The sequence below is a fragment of the Halichoerus grypus genome, chromosome 6 (genome assembly GCF_964656455.1).
Source record: "Halichoerus grypus chromosome 6, mHalGry1.hap1.1, whole genome shotgun sequence".
NCBI classification, from domain to species: Eukaryota; Metazoa; Chordata; class Mammalia; order Carnivora; family Phocidae; genus Halichoerus; species Halichoerus grypus.
Genome location: NC_135717.1, coordinates 161,690,030 through 161,706,513, shown reverse-complemented (window position 1 = coordinate 161,706,513; position 16,484 = coordinate 161,690,030). Strand labels below are relative to the sequence as shown.

At 50.5% G+C, this 16,484-nt stretch overlaps 1 protein-coding gene across 2 annotated transcripts in view; it reads right to left on the bottom strand.

Moving 5' to 3' along the window:
* Nucleotides 1-9,750, bottom strand: part of CHST11 (carbohydrate sulfotransferase 11) — a 261,062-nt gene extending 251,312 nt beyond the window's left edge. The window contains exon 1 of one of the 2 annotated variants that reach the window (XM_036103384.2): nt 9,107-9,750. In XM_036103384.2, coding sequence (XP_035959277.1) covers nt 9,107-9,224 — 118 coding nt within the window. In that variant the 5' untranslated portion in view covers nt 9,225-9,750. The remainder of the gene's footprint in view (nt 1-9,106) is intronic. The other variant, XM_036103395.2, reaches the window with a different exon arrangement.
* Nucleotides 9,751-16,484: the final 6,734 nt, after the last annotated feature.

Sequence of the window (16,484 nt, the reverse complement as noted above, 5' to 3'; positions counted from 1 at the left end):
TTCCTCACCTGTACAATGGGACTGGTAAATGCTCGCCTCACAAGATTGTGAGGATTAAATGTGTTAATCCAAATACAGCAGGTGGCACATTGCCTATTACATACTAGGTACTCAGGAAGTGAGGAAGGTTGTAGTATTCTTTGTGTGAGTGTATGTGTGTGTTGTTCTTAAAAAAGCATCAGAAAAATAATAGACTCTAAATAAGGGTTTCCCAGCTATTGTTATTCTGGGCTGGATTATTCTTTGTTGGTGGGGAGCAGTGGTGGGCAGGGGACGGGGGGCAGGGAAGGGCAGGTAGGCTGTCCAGGGCACGGAGGATGTTTAACAGCATCTCTGGCTTCTCCCCACTGGACACTAGTAGGACTCCCCCTCCCAGGTGTGATAACCAGATTCCTCCAGACATTGCCAAAGGTTCCCTGCAGTGGCGGAGAGAAGGGAGCAAAATGGTCCCCGGTTGAGAACCACTGGTCTCTATCAGGTGAGGTGGAAAGTTCATCTGGAGGAGGGTCCAGTGCCTAAAAAGAGAGACTTTTTCAGCATGTAAAGAATGCTGAGCACTGACGGACTCCCTCCTTGGCGATCAAGCCCAGCAGGACTCTCTCCAGGAAAGTAAGCAGTAGGCCAGCAAAGAGCACCAAGTACACCTTGGCCTCACCCAGATCAGGATTACACCTTCTAACTGAATCCCAGTACCCGCTCTGGGGACCGTGGTGCAAACGGGCCTCTGCCCCGGCTATGAATGCCATCCACAGAGGCAGCCCCCCAGGCTCCAAGAGTGGGGGGACTGGCTCCTGGGCAGGCAGAAGCCATATGGGCCTCCTCTGCACACAGCAGGTTCAAGTGTGGCGACAAAGGCCAATCAATTCTGTCCTGTGCCATGAGCCACGCAAGCCACCCAACCGCTGCTCACTGAAGGGCTACCATGGAGCAACTGCTATTTTTCTGAAACGACTTCTCATCCTCCTGAGTTCAGCTTCAGAAATGACATCGAGGGGCACCTGGGTGGCTCAAGGTCGGTGAAGCGTCTGCCTTGGGCTCGGGTCATGGCCCCAGGGTCCTGGGATCGAGCCCCGAGTCGGGCTCCCTGCTCAGCAGAGCCTGCTTCTCCTTCTCCCTCTGCCCCTCCCCCTTGCTCATGTTTGTGCGTTCTCTCTCTCTTTCTCTCAAATAAACAATAAAATCTTTAAAAATACAATCAAATTAAATAAATAAATAAAATGCACCACTGAGGCAGAGCTCCGTTTCGGCCACGGCGGGTGGGGGATGGTGGTGCCGGCACAGCTGATAGAAGGCTCGTGCAGACAGAAAGAAGACACAACAGTCTGGACACAGGACCCTCCCAGTAAACGTGACAGGGCACACATACGAAAACAGATAAACCCTGTTGTAAACACGAAGATTAGGATCTCAGGATGAGAAACCACAGTGCTTTTACTCCAACAATCTGTGTGCGCTCCGTCTGCACCCATTTTCAAGGCACTTTCCTTCTCGTTTCTCACTTAATCCTCCCGCCAGCACCACGTTGGAGAGGGAATATTGCTACCCTCACTTGGCAAAGAGGGGACAAAATCTCTGAGGCTGTGACTTCCAACGCAGTCAGTCATTCAATCCATTATTAAGTTGCTACAATCTCCGGGCACCTGCCCAAGTGGTGGGGTGTGACCAGTACTATGCCAGATATTGCTTGAGCCTGGACAGTCTTGAGCTAGTTCCCAAGGAAAAGCATTATTGGCACTTGGGCAAGATGACTCTGACGGGCGGAAAGATCCCATCCTTTGCAGGATGTCTAGCATCCTTGGCCCGGCCAATGAGACTGATGTCATCAATCCTCAGACACAATCAAGAGCATCCCCTACACATTTCCAAACATGGGGAGAGGGGGGAGACCCCAACTGAGAGCCCTTACCAGACGGCCTGGGCAACAGTTCTTAAGTCAGACAGCCGTGGGTCCTCAATCCTCTCCATCTGACCTTAGACAAGTGAGATTCTCTCTGCCTCCGTGTCCCTGCCTTATAAAATGATAATAATCACCATGTGTACCTTGTAAGATTCCTTTGAGAAATAACATATTAAACACCTGGCCCATGTCAACCTTCAGAAATAATACCCAATAAACACCTGTATTATTTCCCCGGCTCATCTCCTGTATGTCCTCGGTAAATTGTATCTTTAAAGCCCCCTTCTGAGAGACGCCTTGTCTGAGCACCCTCCTCCAAACTGCAGTCCCCTGGCTGCTTCCATTTCACCTCCTTCTTCCTTGCTTTATTGTTCTGTCATCATCAAACATGCTCTATGTTTGTTTGTTTGTTTGTTTGAAGGTTTTATTTATTTACTTGAGAGAGAGAGAGCACAGAGGGAGAAGGAGCAGCAGATCTCTGCTGAGCAGGGAGCCCGATGCAGGGCTCCATCTCAGGACCCTGGGATCATGACCTGAGCCAAAGGCAGACGCTTAACTGACTGAGCCTCCCAGGCGCCCCAAACATGCTCTATGTTTTAAACATGCATTTGTTTATTGTGCCTTCCCCAGGAGAATGTACCACGAGGACACGGATTTTTGTCTATTTGGGTCCCTGCAGTATCTCCAGCCCCCAGAGCAGAGCCTAGCTGCTAATAAACATTCAACAAAGACATCTTGAGTGATGTCGACTGGATACAGCAAGCAGCCAAGGTCTGAAAGCCGGTCTCCGGACTACAAATTCCGTGTTCTTTTCTCTACAGTGAACGACCGCGGATCGCATCCTGAACATTTTGTTGAAGAATTTCCCAACACAAGCTCTGTTAAAATTTTTCGTAAATCTCTCTTACTGAGTGGTAGTCTAGTTTGGGGGTGGCGGAGTGAGAAGAAATGGCATCTCCACGGTGACCACTTTACCAAAGTGCACGACCAGCTGCCCAAAGATAAACGCGAAGCTACAAGTAAGAAGCATCCTCACTTCCCATCCAGCCTGCCCCAGACTCCTCTCAGACCCTCCAGGGCCTCCCATCCCAAATCTCTCTCCACCCCACTCTCTTTAGCTGCTCCCTCTCTCTGCCTTGTGCTGTGAACAATCTGTGGCTTGCCCTGCTCAGCCCCACCTCAAGGACAGGCCTTGGGCTGCTCTATGCCTGGAACATTCTTCCTGGGATGGACACACGGATGGTTCCTTCCCTTCCTTGAGGTCTCTGCTCTCCAAGGTCATCTTACCAATGACAGTCCCTAATCACCACCTATATTAAATTGCAACCCCTGCCTCCCATCCATCTCCCCCTGCTTTGTTTTTCTGTCTTCACACCATCTGACAAGCCATCTATTTTACTTCTGCACTCACTTAAAGTCTGGCTATCCCACTAGAACGTAAGTACCCCGGGGGCAAAAATCCACATTGATTCCCCAAGTGCTAGGACAATCCCTAGTGCCTAGCACGGAGTAGAAGAGGAAGAGAGACAGAGACAGACTCGTAAATTTTGATCGATCATATTTGATCTGAGATGTGTCAAATTACAGTTTCCAGGAATTTTTAACTGACAGATCAAACTATTCAGTGACCTCCTAGCAAGATGTGCCTTCCTCTTCACTTGTCATAAAGATGGGGTCTCAAAACTCAAGAGAAACTGAAAGGGAAAAAAAAAAAAACGAGTAAGCAAAACAACTTCTGGTTTTTCTAGGAATTTGAACGCACATGCCTGTTGGCAATGACCTTCCTGAGGCCTTTTTCACCTACCCTCCCCAGATTAAGAAGAGGTTGTCCAGTTGGTGGGTTGAAGGGGGGGAAAGGGTGGAGCCTGTGCTTGTAAGCTTTTGATTTCCTGTTTTTAAATGGCTGTGCCGATAGAGCTGGTCATAAGCAAGATGACTTTCCAACCAGATAAATATAAACCACAGCCACCTCTGCTGCAGGCCGGATCCCCCCCGCCCAGACCTCACAGAAATCTCCCGCCACCCTTCCCCTGGTGCCTGACCACCACTTTTATTCCCGAAAGCAATGACTCATGGACTCCCGAGCAGTGGCTAGAACTGTCGGAGGAAACTGCCTAAGTGCATCAGTCTCGTCTTAATGCAGCTAGGAAAATGCCCCACTGAGGTGCAAACATTCCAACCACCAAAGGGAGACCCCATACTGGACAAGTCCTAACCTTCAGTTATTTCATGCTACTTTCGGGATCCATAACAGTCTCACATTTGAGACCCTCCTGATGTCTTTCCAAAGGAAGTTTCAGATAGATGACCTAACAACAGCCCCTACAAATTGCTTTGACTCCAAACTCATTTCATGTCTAAGCAAAAAGATTCTTTAATGTAAAATTAAATGTGTGCAGGGGCGCCTGGGTGACTCAAGTCGGTTGAGCGTCCGACTCCTGATCTCTGGTCTTGGTCTCAGGGTTGTGAGTTCAAGCTCTGTTGTGGGCATGGAGCCTACTTTTAAAAAATAAATAATTAATTAGATTAAATTAAAAAATAAAATTAAACATGTGCAGCAAAAAAGGAAAAAAAATTGGACTGACATCCTACAAAGAGGGGGAGGGGAGGGGACGCATATGCAAGTCTATAAAGTAAAAAGGCTGTGATTAAATTTTGTCTTTAAACTTAATAACTAGTCACCATAACGATGAATTTGTCTAAAATACATCAAAACAGGTACAAAAGTCATACTGTGACCTCAACTATTTTTTTAATCTATATATTCTATAATTTATAGAACAAAGCACCTGTTGCCTCTGGGTGCCGGAATAATAAACGATTATTTCTCTTCTATACTTCCTAAATTTTCTAAAAAGAGCACATATTATGTTTATAATTAGACTGAAATCATAACACAAAAGCACTGTGCTTTCAATCTAATCAAGTAAAACTACAAAGGGGTAACTCAAGAAGTCTTTAAATAAAGGGTATAATCTTTCAATACATGCAACCAAGGCAAAGAAATCCCAGGCAACAGCGAAAGTAAACATATGGCAAAGGAAAAAAGAGGACGAGAAAGAGACGAAAGGCTTTCTCCTCCGCAGGCTTCTCTTCTTTGAGCACAAGCTTTCAAACAAAACCACAACCCTATGGAGTGACACAAAAGGAAGGTTCAGAGAATCTGTCTTCACACTCTCGGCACAAATGCAGCCCGGGGGCCTCTCAGCTTCGCCTTGCACAACACAGCTCCATCAAAGCCCGGCCGACCCGGGCAGGTATGCGAGACACCGAACCGTCCGGGATGCACTTTTAGAGGATGCATTCACCGAGGGTCTACACATGTGCAGAAACCACTACAGCATGCGGTTCCTTTCTCACCAACTTCAGGGGCAGCTCCCAGCCACAAAAGGTTTTCGTCCTGGGGATGGGTTTCTTCAAGTCAGTAGCTAAACAAGGCCAAGGTTCCCCGGTACCCAGGACACGGAGCAGTGCCCCCAGCTGCATCATACCTCAGGGCAGCAAATCTAGGCCTTGGGGAATGCTCCTGTCTGGTGCATGATGACTTAAACCAAATTCATGTCTGTGGGGGCGGGGGGGGGGGTCTCAGAGACCAGGAAGGCAAGAAACGGTCCCCACCAGACAGACCCAGACTCACTGACGGGGCATTCTTGGCAAGGCTTGACAACCTTCCTAAAAACCGGAGAAGTGGGTCTTCTAGGGTTGAGCCACTTCATGCTTTCAACCAGCAAATATTTTACTGAGAGCCTACTGTGGGTCAGGCACTGTGCAAAACACTGGAACTAGAATGGGGCCTAAACCCTGATCCCGGGGCACCTGGCTGGCTCAGCCGGTGGACCATGCAACTCTTGACCTCAGGGGTGTGAGTCCAAGCCCCACGCTGGGTGTAGAGATTACTTAAAACTAAAATTAAAAAAAAAAAAAAAAAAAAAAAACCCTGATCTAAACAAAAACTATTAAATCAGAGTGTCACAGATCTAAAGAAAGCTGCCTTCCTGACAAGGCCCACTTCTGCCGAACGCTCCAAACAAATGAAAGATCAGCTACTCGAGTTTAGGAACTGCTTCAGTTTATGAATTAGAAAAGTACAAAAGACAATGGGCCCCAGATTAGACTCAGAGGGAGAGACAGCCAGCCCTCCCCATCACCAGTCTCCTTTCTTCTTTCTCTCCCTCGTCTCACACTCCAGGTGTTCTCTAGCCACCAAAGAAGCCGGGAATCCATTTCTTTTGGAATACTATTTTTCTATATCAGATACAGGTATGTGAAACTCCTGCCAGAGGGCTCCAAATTTTTAGCAACCCAATCTAAGCCATGCTGCAGTCCCTTCTGCCTCTCCCCGGGTGATCTGGAAAGACTGAAACTGCAGAGCCCAGCCAAAGGATCATCCCACCATTACCCTAAATTGAAGAAGCAAAGATCACCTCATTTTTAAAGAAATTCAAAGCAGTAGAAAAGATGGAGCATCAGCTCCGTGATGTTTAATGTCAGTAAAGTTGAATAAAATGGAAAAAATAGAAAGGGAAATGTTTAATATTGATTTCAAAACATATTTTTACACCCCGTGTTATAATGAACCATTGGCATGAAGTTTTCACGGAACCATATGTAATTCAAATTAAGGAAGACCTTTCGATTGAACCATCTTCAGGTCTGTATTGAAGAGAAGGTACTGAAAGTACTACTTGCTAAGGACGGGGTGGGGGGTAGTCAGAAAAGCATACTCATAGAGATATGAATAATAAACAAATGCTATTTCTTAGGTGGCATGGGGCTAGGAAGGAAAGCAAAGGTTGAGAACATAAGGTCAAGGACAGAGGATCCTTATTAGGACACCCTTAGAGAAAGTTCTGTCCCTGATTCCCAAAGGTTAGACCAAGAAAAGTCCAGTGCCACTTTCAAGCCAACGTTGAAAACCGGGGCTGGAAATTTTAGCAAAGTGCCAATTACAAGTTGGAAATTTCTTCCTGGTGTCTCTGGTTAGAAAGTTATTTCCTAATTCTCGGACAAGAAAAGCAAAGCCCAAGCTACATGAAAAGCATGGATAGCGGTGGTATAGTTAATTTACATAGTTACATATATAGTTTTATATATATATATATATATATATATATATATATATATATATATACACACACACACACATAGTTACATATATAGTTATATATAGTTATATTTCCCTGGACCACTAACAGGTACAGTGAAGTTCAAGTGCATTCCCGATGGAGTCTAAGATCCATCCCTGTTCCAGGCATTTCTGCAAAGAGCTACCTGGCACGTTCCATCCAGGCAAAATTTTAAGTGACCTAAACACATGTCTAGAGTCTAGACCAAATCATTTGGCCCTTTGTTTAAACTGGTGAGCCCCAGTGTACTTGCACACCACCCAGTCCCCCAGTCCCTGGGGCGGAGTCTGGTCTGGCCTCTAGGATGCCTCTGTCTGTCTGGCCCAGCGCGCTGCAACCACCGCCCGCCGCCCAGAACACCAGCGAGGTCCATTTTTAAATTGCCTTAGAAGTTTCCCAACCACCGGTTTGGGTGAGGAGACAAACACGGCTGCAGTTTGCTGACATGGAACTAAAAATACCCAACTGCAAACAAAAGCCATCTTTTACAAGGCTGGCTCGGATGTCCTGAGGTTCCGTGTGGTAGTGTCAGACCATATCCTTGGCCGTGTGGCCGCTTTAACAACTGCTCCGGCCGAGCGGGGAGCCGGGCCCACCGGCCCGGCCGACCCCGCGCTGTCAAGGAAGCTCCCAACGGCAGCCCCGGCCTGATTGATGGAAAGAACAGCTTTATTCCTCTGCCACCCACCCAAATGCAGGCTAGAAGAATTCGGGGCTGCGTCTGCTCAAAGTGTTAGATACACACTGAAAGGAGAACGCAGGGGGACGGGGGGGGGGGGGCAAAAAGAAAAACACCAACCCCATTTCCCTGGAAGGAAATGTGCTTCCATCTCCCTCCTTGCAATTATAAAAGCAAATTATTGCTGTGGCTATACTGAGAAAGGCAACTCGGAGGCGTAAAAAAAATGGATTTCGGAGCCAATGTGGCCCAGCGGGGGCCTGCCGGGGTTGAGGTGGGGTGTGGATACCACGGCTCCCCGGGGAGATCCGCGTCGCCCCGAAGCCTCCTCGGAAGGTTTTTACCTGTTGGGCTTGGGGGCCCGAGCTGCGAACCCCCGGCCGCCGCGCTCGAAGGCGCCCCTCCCTCCCCAGGTCCCAAACTTTCCTTAGCGCCCCTTGGAAGGGGCGAGCCTCGATCCTCCCCCAGTCCACATTTCAGATGTGGAACTTGTAGAAGCTCCCGAGGGCTGCGGGGGAGGGGGCTCGTTGCCACAAGCCCCGGGGCCCTCTGGGGGACTTCGGATGCTCGGAACCCAGGAGTGGGGTAAGCAACCTGACGGTCAGCCCAGGATCCAGCCAAAGTTTCCTCCAAAACTGCTGCGGTCAAGGCGTGACCCGGGGACCGTGACCAGCGCAGGGTCGGGAGAACCGTTGGGGTGGGGGCACATGGTGAAGCAAGCCCCAGGGCACCAGCCGCAAGGTCACTGAGGAGCCAGACCCCGGGGGGCAATTAGCGGGCGCCCGGCCCCTTCCCCAGCCTGGTGGAGGGGCAGCGCCAGGCACCCAACCTCTCCCCACACCTCCGCGCGGCGCCGAGCCCGGGACACGTGGGAGCCTAAGCCTCGGGCTCCCCAGCTCGCGGCGGGGACTGGCGACCTCGCCGGGGCGCTCAGCCTTCGCCCCCGGGCCCCCCACCCAGGAAAAGGCAGCGCGCCCGGGCGCAGGGCGGCAGGCTCCCGGCGCCTCTTTCATCCTCAGATCGCCGCATCAGCGGGGAGTTGCGTTCTCTTCAAACCGGTCCCCCACCACCAGGAGCTGCCCACAACCTCTCTACCTTGCTCTGCTACCTCGCAGACAGACAGACAAGAGACACAAAGAAAAAAGGGGGGGGGGGGAACTACCGCCCCTCCTGCTCCCATCCTCCAGCCTGGAGCCGGGAGGAAGAGGAAGGTGAGCACGTCTTCCCTCCTCCTCTCCATCCCGACTCGGCGACCCGGGCAGACCGGGGACCAAGGAGCCCCGAGGTGGCTGAGAGGGAAGAGGTAAGGTTGGAAGAGGCAGAAACCCGGCGCCAGTGAGCGAGCGAGAGCGCGAGAGAGAAAAAAAAAAAAATCCAACAAAACCACGCTAACGCGCCCCCTACCTGGGTGCAACATACTTTGGAAATAGAAGATGACCAGGATAAAGGATCCCAAGCAAGTGGCCAGCACCATCCGGCAAATTCTGTTCATCCTCATCACTTCCAGCAGCGCCGGCTTCATGGCTTTGTCCTGGTTGCGGGGACCGGGGTGTCCGGGAGGCGCGCCCGGGGCGCAGGAGCCGGGACCCTGCCGCGCGGAGCGGAGCCCGGGAGGCGCAGGGCAGGGCTGGGCAGGGCTCGGGGTGGGGGAACGATCGGGAGGGCTTCGCGGCCGCTCTCGGAGCCCCCAGCCCCGGGCAGGGGTATGGAAGGCGCCGGAGTTGCTCTGGAAGTGCGGAGATGCGTGGACCCGCCGGCTGCGCGCCCCTGCTCCTCCTGCTGCTCCTCTCCACCTCCCCGCCGCCGCCTCCGCTCCCGCCGGCGGCCGCCGCGCTGCCTCCTCGCGGGCCGGGCGGCTGGGGTGCGAGCGCGGATGGTGCCGCCGCTGCGCTGGCCGCTGGGGCTGTCGGACGGGCCCCCTCCCTCCTCTCCAAAGGCTACTTCATTGCGCTCCAGTGATCTATATATTCCGGGCTGGGTTTTACCAAATGCAACTCGCAGCCCCCGGCGAGGGGAGGGCGCCCGCGGAGAGCCGGGAGGAGGGAGGGACCCGAGCGCCGGGGCGGAGCGTCGCGCTCCCCCCGCCCCTACCCGGGAATTGGTCGCGTCCAGCTGTTTCCCGGGGAGTGCGGAGTGCGCGCCGCGCTCCCGCAGGGTCCCAAAAGCCCTCAGTCCCCGGCCGGGCTCGGCCGCCGTCTGGAGGTTGTGTCAGCGTTTCCATGACAAAACCCGGAGGAAAAAAAACGCGAATAAAATCGCCCCGGTGCTGCCACCCACTCCTGCCGGCGTTTGTGGAGGGAAGTGGCAGCGAGCGAGTTGGGCACGAGAGCGGAAAGGGGTCTGGTGGTCCGCGATCATCTCAGATCCCTGGGCCGGGTGGTCGAGAAGTTGCTCCTAGCCCCCAGGGAGCGAGTGCCCTTTTGCGGACGCCCAAAACGGGCGGTTTCGTTTTTCTTTCAAACCACAGCCAGGCTGGTGCGATGTTTTGGAAAGGAGTTAAAAACGGCTGACTTTGGGTCAAGGTTAGGGAAACTGCACTACCCGCAGGGGTCAGGCGACAACTGAGCTTCCTCGGGGCTTTACGCAGAGTCTCTCCGTCGACAAGGCAAAAAGGGCTTGCTTGCGGATTTTGAAACTCTGGCTTCCCAACGGGCAGAGCTCCCTCCAAATTCTCCCAAGTACACTCGAGTCCCAGCAGGGGGGGAAGTGAGAGGTTGCCCCCACGAATTAACTGTCCTCCGAATCCAAACAACTGATGGAAAAACCCAGCCGGCCTTAGCGTTGGCAGGTAAATGGAAAGATGACGTTGCTTTCTTGTATTGTGGGAAGTAACTTAAAATTTCCAATGCCATGCATGGAAGTGGTTCAACAATCAATAAAGCGGATGCAGGCAAATAGCGGGAGATCCCTGGCTCACCTACCCTGTTCTAACTTTCGAAAATCGGCTACTACAGTCCACTTACCTACCACCCGGAACTGAAGCTCTTGTTCTTCTGCCCTCTGTGGTTTCTGTAAGCAAAGAGATAGGAGCTGCCATGGCTTTTTATTTTCTTTAATAAGTTTACATCGGGTTTGTAAAACCTAAAGGATTATTTAAATTCCAACAATAATATCTACCGGGGGGAAAATGTTATTGTAAAGACTAACTTTTGTGTCATATTATCAAATTGTTCCTACTATTAACTCAATTCATAACGAACTAAGATAACAGGTCTTTCAATGCCTCTCACATAATAGGCATTTGATAAATACTTATTGAATCTGAATGTAAGGGGTCTTACCCCCTTCTCAATACATGAGACACAGCTCACAAACAGACCCATGCAGCAAAACCCACCTCTACCACCTCAGTTCCCTTCCCCCAGAGTTGCAAGGTAGGGGAAGTAACACAGTCAGCAGCCTTGCCTTTGATTACAGAAGACAATCAATTACAGCACAATATTTATGTAACTGGTATGTACTGTATTAATTTGTACTCACTTGTGAATGAGTTGCTTGCTAAAGGCTGCAGAGCTGAACAACCCAGAACAAAGCCATTCTTCAGTGATTCTCCCCACAGGAGATTGGGGATGGGAGTTGAACACATGGCCACCCACCCCAATCAAGGCAGGGATTCTTTGCACAGAGCATGGTTAGATGAGCACTTCCAACACTTTGCCTAGAATGTCAGGCTCTCGTTTTAATTCCTGGTTTTACAGAGCAGGCAGGGTTCACCCAACTGGGCTCTCACCATCCAGAGCAGAGACCTCACTGTACCTGGACAAAAGTCTGGACATGCATAAGGCAGTCTGAGAAGTCACAGGGCTGAGAAGTGTAATTTCTGGTGGGTCACGGAGGGTTGAGTTGGCCCAAATGGTGGAGAAGGTGGTGAGCCACGCCCAACATCCATTTTCGTATTTCCCACATCAGTCGGGAATTGGCCCAAACATACAAACATACAGTGAGGGGTAAGGCTCCCATAGGTAAACTACCACCTCTTCCAAGACGCCTTCCCTGATTTCTCATCTGAAGTAGCTTCTTTCCTTCTCGGTGCTCTGAGCACTAGGTCCAAACCCCTCTTGGGTCACTGTACCCATTAGACTGGGTTTCATTCACCTCTGTCTCTAGTGCTCAGCTTCATGACTGGCATTGGGTAGGTACAGCTAAGTCAGAGATGGAGAAGTAATGCCTTCTTGGACTACAAAGTTAAGTCAGATCACCTCTAAAGTTTACCGTAATGGTCACCGGTAATGGCCTGGGATTCTGTTGTTCTACCCACATTAGGGGTGAGGGAAAAGATTCCATTTCTTGTCTCCTCTGTCACACTGCAAACTTCCCAACCTCAAATGGACTCATTGCTTTCTGTACATTTCTAACAAAACTTTTTTTTACCTCTTTTACTCACGCTACATGATAAATATTGACCAGATAAAGCACAGTGTTGCCTGAGAAGACTGAGGAAAAGTGAGAAGATTTGGTATTTTGAACTTTGAAGAGAGGATAAGGAAGGCCGGCCTCTCAGGTCAGGGTTTCTGTGTTCCTGATGTAGCAGTCAGGAGAGGCCAAGTTATGCTGTACTAACAAACAAGCCCCAATTTCAGTGGCTACAACCAGGGCTTACATCTCACTCCACCACATCTGTGGTGGGCCAGAAGAGGGGCTGTCCACATGGCATTTTTCAAGGATGAGGCCGAAGCAGCCCCTACCTAGAACAATGATGGTTGCCAGGCCTGAGGAGAGGAAGTCTCCGGCAGGCCTCGCGTGAACGATTCAGTGATCCAGCCCAGAAGGAACACGCGTCACTTCTGTTCATCATTCATCAGTCAGAATTACTCACAGACGGCTCTACGTCATACCAAGGCCAGGAATTCAGAGCCTAAAGCATTTGGGGAACAGTCTTCCCGACTGCAACCCCCAGTTGCTCTTCAGATCTTATTTTTCCCTTATTTTTCTAATTCCCTTTAACCCCGAGAGTTCTGGCAAACCAGCACTGTGCTCATCCTGGGACCTGGCTAAAGCTTGCTTGATTGTTAGGCTGGAAATGTCTTCTCCGAACTAAACGACATGCAAATAAAACTGGGGCCGCCCGTTTCAAAGCCTGGTGTGGTCCGGGAAAACGTGTTAAGGGGAAAGTTCTATGCATATGGATGACTGTGGAAAACTCACAGGCAAGGAAGAAATAGATGCGAAATCAGAATCCCAGCTCGTGCACACCATCAGCAGTGAGCCCACAGATATTTACCAAGACCTCCCATACCTGCAGGCCAGGCTCGGCCTCGTTCCCGTGGACTTACGCCTTCAATGTACAGTCTTGTTGAGACCTCGCAGGACTGGCAGCCATGCCCCTTTCTGCACTCGGCTCAAGAGGGAAGTGGGCCCAGGGCACTGGGAGACAGAGAGCCCTTTAGCATCCTTGGGAAAGGAGGGCTTGTCTTCTGCCAACATCAGCCAGGGGCCCCCGACTGGCTCCTCCAAGGACTGGCCTTGCCCATTTGCATCTCTCTGGCACCTCTAGCACAAAGTACGCTCAGTTAACCAGAGCACAGTAGATATTTGTGGAGTGGAATCAGAAGCCATTCGCCCACAGCATGTGGTGATCTTAGGTACAGATTTTTCTACAGGTAGGTAAACCGCAAGTACACAAGTGGGTTACTCATGACATAGCTCGGAGCGCAGACTCTTCTTCACAGGCTTTTTGGAACAAGGTGGGGATGAAAAAAAGGAAGACAGAGGGGGAGAGGAGAAGGGGAAGAGGCAGAGAAGGACAAAAGGAGAGAGGAAGGAAAAGATGAGGGAGACAAAGGAGGAGGGAAGAAATACCCACCGTTATTCTGTTCATTTTCTGATGCCCCCTCTGGCCAGTTTAGGCCCCAGAGGCTCCTCTCCTTGCCTTCCGGAGGAGAGAGGGCTGTTGGACCCTAGGGCTCGACCCCACTCCAGACATCCCCTGCGTGGCCTCACCCACCCTTCCCGTCCACGCGCAGCTTAGAAATCAGCTCCCCAGCTGCTCCCCACTGCAGCGGGCCCTGGCCAGCTCCCCAACTCCCGTCCAGATGACCCGGAGGGAAGCTCTCCAGCTCCGATCCAATGACCTGGCTGCCTCTGGCCACCCCACGCCCGGCTCAGGCATGGTGCCAGGGGCCCATGTTCTAGGCCACGTTTGATGTGCTTCCCCTCCCCACCCGCTTCCAGGTGGGGGCCTCTACCATCCTTGTGTTACAGAGGAGAAAACTGAGGCAGGGAACGGTGACCTAACCTACCCAGGGTCACACAGCGGTGTTGGCAGATTCCAGGTCACACAGCCAGACGGTAGGCAGCAGCAGTGGTTCCCGAGTCCCCTCTCTTCTTGCTTGACTGCCAGTCGGGCTGAGGGCTCGGACGGCCCACGTGTACCTGTGTGACCTGAGGCAGGTCGCGTCCCCCTCTGAGCCCTACAGGCGCAGCTGCCCCGATGGGCAGGATGCCAGAGAGATGACATGGCACACGATGACTGTTGGGTGCCTTCACGGCCCGTCTCCCTTTGCACCCCTGCCAGCCCCTGTGCGTGCTCCTGTGACCCATCCTTCCAGGACCCCCACCTCCTGCCGCTCTTCGGTTCGGACATTAGCATCGCTGACGCACACTTCGACATCCATGGCCCAGTAATTTATTGAAATATTCACTTGTGTTTGTTCTCCTGTATCTTTCACTGCTCCACGACCCCTCCCTTTCAAGCAGCTTCTTGCTACCTGCCTGAGGGATTGGATGAAGACTTTCTTGGAGACAAATGTAAAACTATGGGAGGGAGAATGCCAGGGAGAAAAGGTGGGGGGAGGGGGCTGTGGGGGGATTTCAGAAGGGAGGTGTGAGTGCCTCCCACCCTGTGCCCTGGGAGGCAGAGGACATCTGTAGTCACCAGAGGAGGCAGGAACCCGGCACGGTGGCCCCCGTGTCACCAGAGACTCTGGGGCCCCAAGCCTGGCATGAAAGTCACAGAGCTTGGAGGACAAGAGCAGTAGATGCCTTGGAGGTGACCGGTGTCCCCAACGCATGACCAAAAGGGCCTCCGATGCTGTGCTGCCGGGGGCCAGATGAAGACACTGAGAACCTCAAACTGAAAACCTTACAATTGCTCACTCCCACGTGTGATTCAAAATAGAAATCATACCAAAGCGGGAAATACATAAGAAGAGAGGCAAGAAAGTTCAATTTTTTTCTGATGTTTCTTTTTTCCTCCCAGCTTTAATACATAAATAAAACCTATTAACTCTAGGTGTACAGTTTACTGAGTTTAGGCGATTGTAAACAGTATAAACCTCCATGACTGCAATCGAGATACAGAATATTTCCACTGTCTAGACAGTTCCCTCTTGCCCCCTCTGCCGTCCATCTCCTGCCCAGACCCTGGCTCCTCCAGGCAGCCACTGATCATCTTTCTTTCACTACGGTTTTGCCTTTCCTACATTTTTTTTTTTTTTAAGTAGGCTCCACGCCCAGTGTGGAGCCCAATGCAGGGCTTGAACTCACAACCCTGAGCTCGAGACCTGGGCGGAAGAATCAGACACTTAACCGACTGAACCACCCACGTGCCCCTGCCTTTTCTACAGTTCTATGGAAATGGAATCATGCTCTATGTAGCCTGCCATGGCTGGCTCCTTCCACTTAACAAAATTATTTTGAAATTCATTCACCTTAATATGGAATTCCTTTTTTATTGCTGAGCAGTATTCCACAGTGTGGATTTACCACAATCTGTTCATCCATCCATCCATCAGTTGACGGACATTTGCACGGTTTCCAGTTTTTAGCTAATATGAATAGCACTGCAAAGCACATTTGCATGCAAGTCTGTGTATGAACGAATGTTTTCATTAATCTTGGGCAAATACCTAGGACACATTATAGAACACGGCCTACCTCTCCAAAGTGACTTTTGTACCCTTTTGCATCACTACCAGCAAAGGAGGAGACTCTCATATCCTTTTCAATACCTAGTGTTGTCAGTCTTTTTAATCTTAGCCGTTCTACTGAATGTTTAATGATCTGTCACATTCATCTTAACTGCATGTCCGTGATGATGAGTGATGCTGAGCATCTTTTCATGTGTGTTTTTTTTTTTAAGATTTTATTTATTTATTCGACAGAGAGAGAGACACTGAGAGCAGGAACAGAAGCAGGAGGAGTGGGAGAGGGAGAAGTAGGCCCCCTGATGAGCAGGGAGCCCGATGCGGGGCTTGATCCCAGGACCCTGGGATCATGACCTGAGCCGAAGGCAGATGCTTAACGACTGAGCCACCCAGGCGCCCCTCTTTTCATGTGTTTCTTAATTATTCAAAAATCTTCTGTTGTGCAGCGTCTGTTCAAATTTTTAACCATTATTTCTTATGATCGGTTGTGATATTTCTAAATTCTTCAAATTTTCTGGATACAAGCTCATACATGTTTTGCATATATCTGCTCTCAGTCTGCTCTCCTTTTTGTTTTCTTAACCATGCCTTTTGAAGAGCAAAGGTTTTCAAAACTGAAGTCCATTTTAGTAAGTGTTTCTTTGATGGTTCGTGTTTCTGTGTTCTGTTAAAGAAATCTTGGCCTAACTCAACGCCACACAGATTTTCTCCCGTATTCTCTTGCTGAAGCATAAAGGTTCTAGCACTTATGTTGAAGTCTTTGATCTATGTCGAGTGAAATTTGGCTGTCTGGTGTAAGGTAAGCATGGAGGTTCTCTCTCTCTCTCTTTTTTTTTAAATACAGATATCCAGTTATTCCAGCACCATTTTATATAATTATTATTTTATCCCATGTTGTGCAATTAAAGTATGCCACA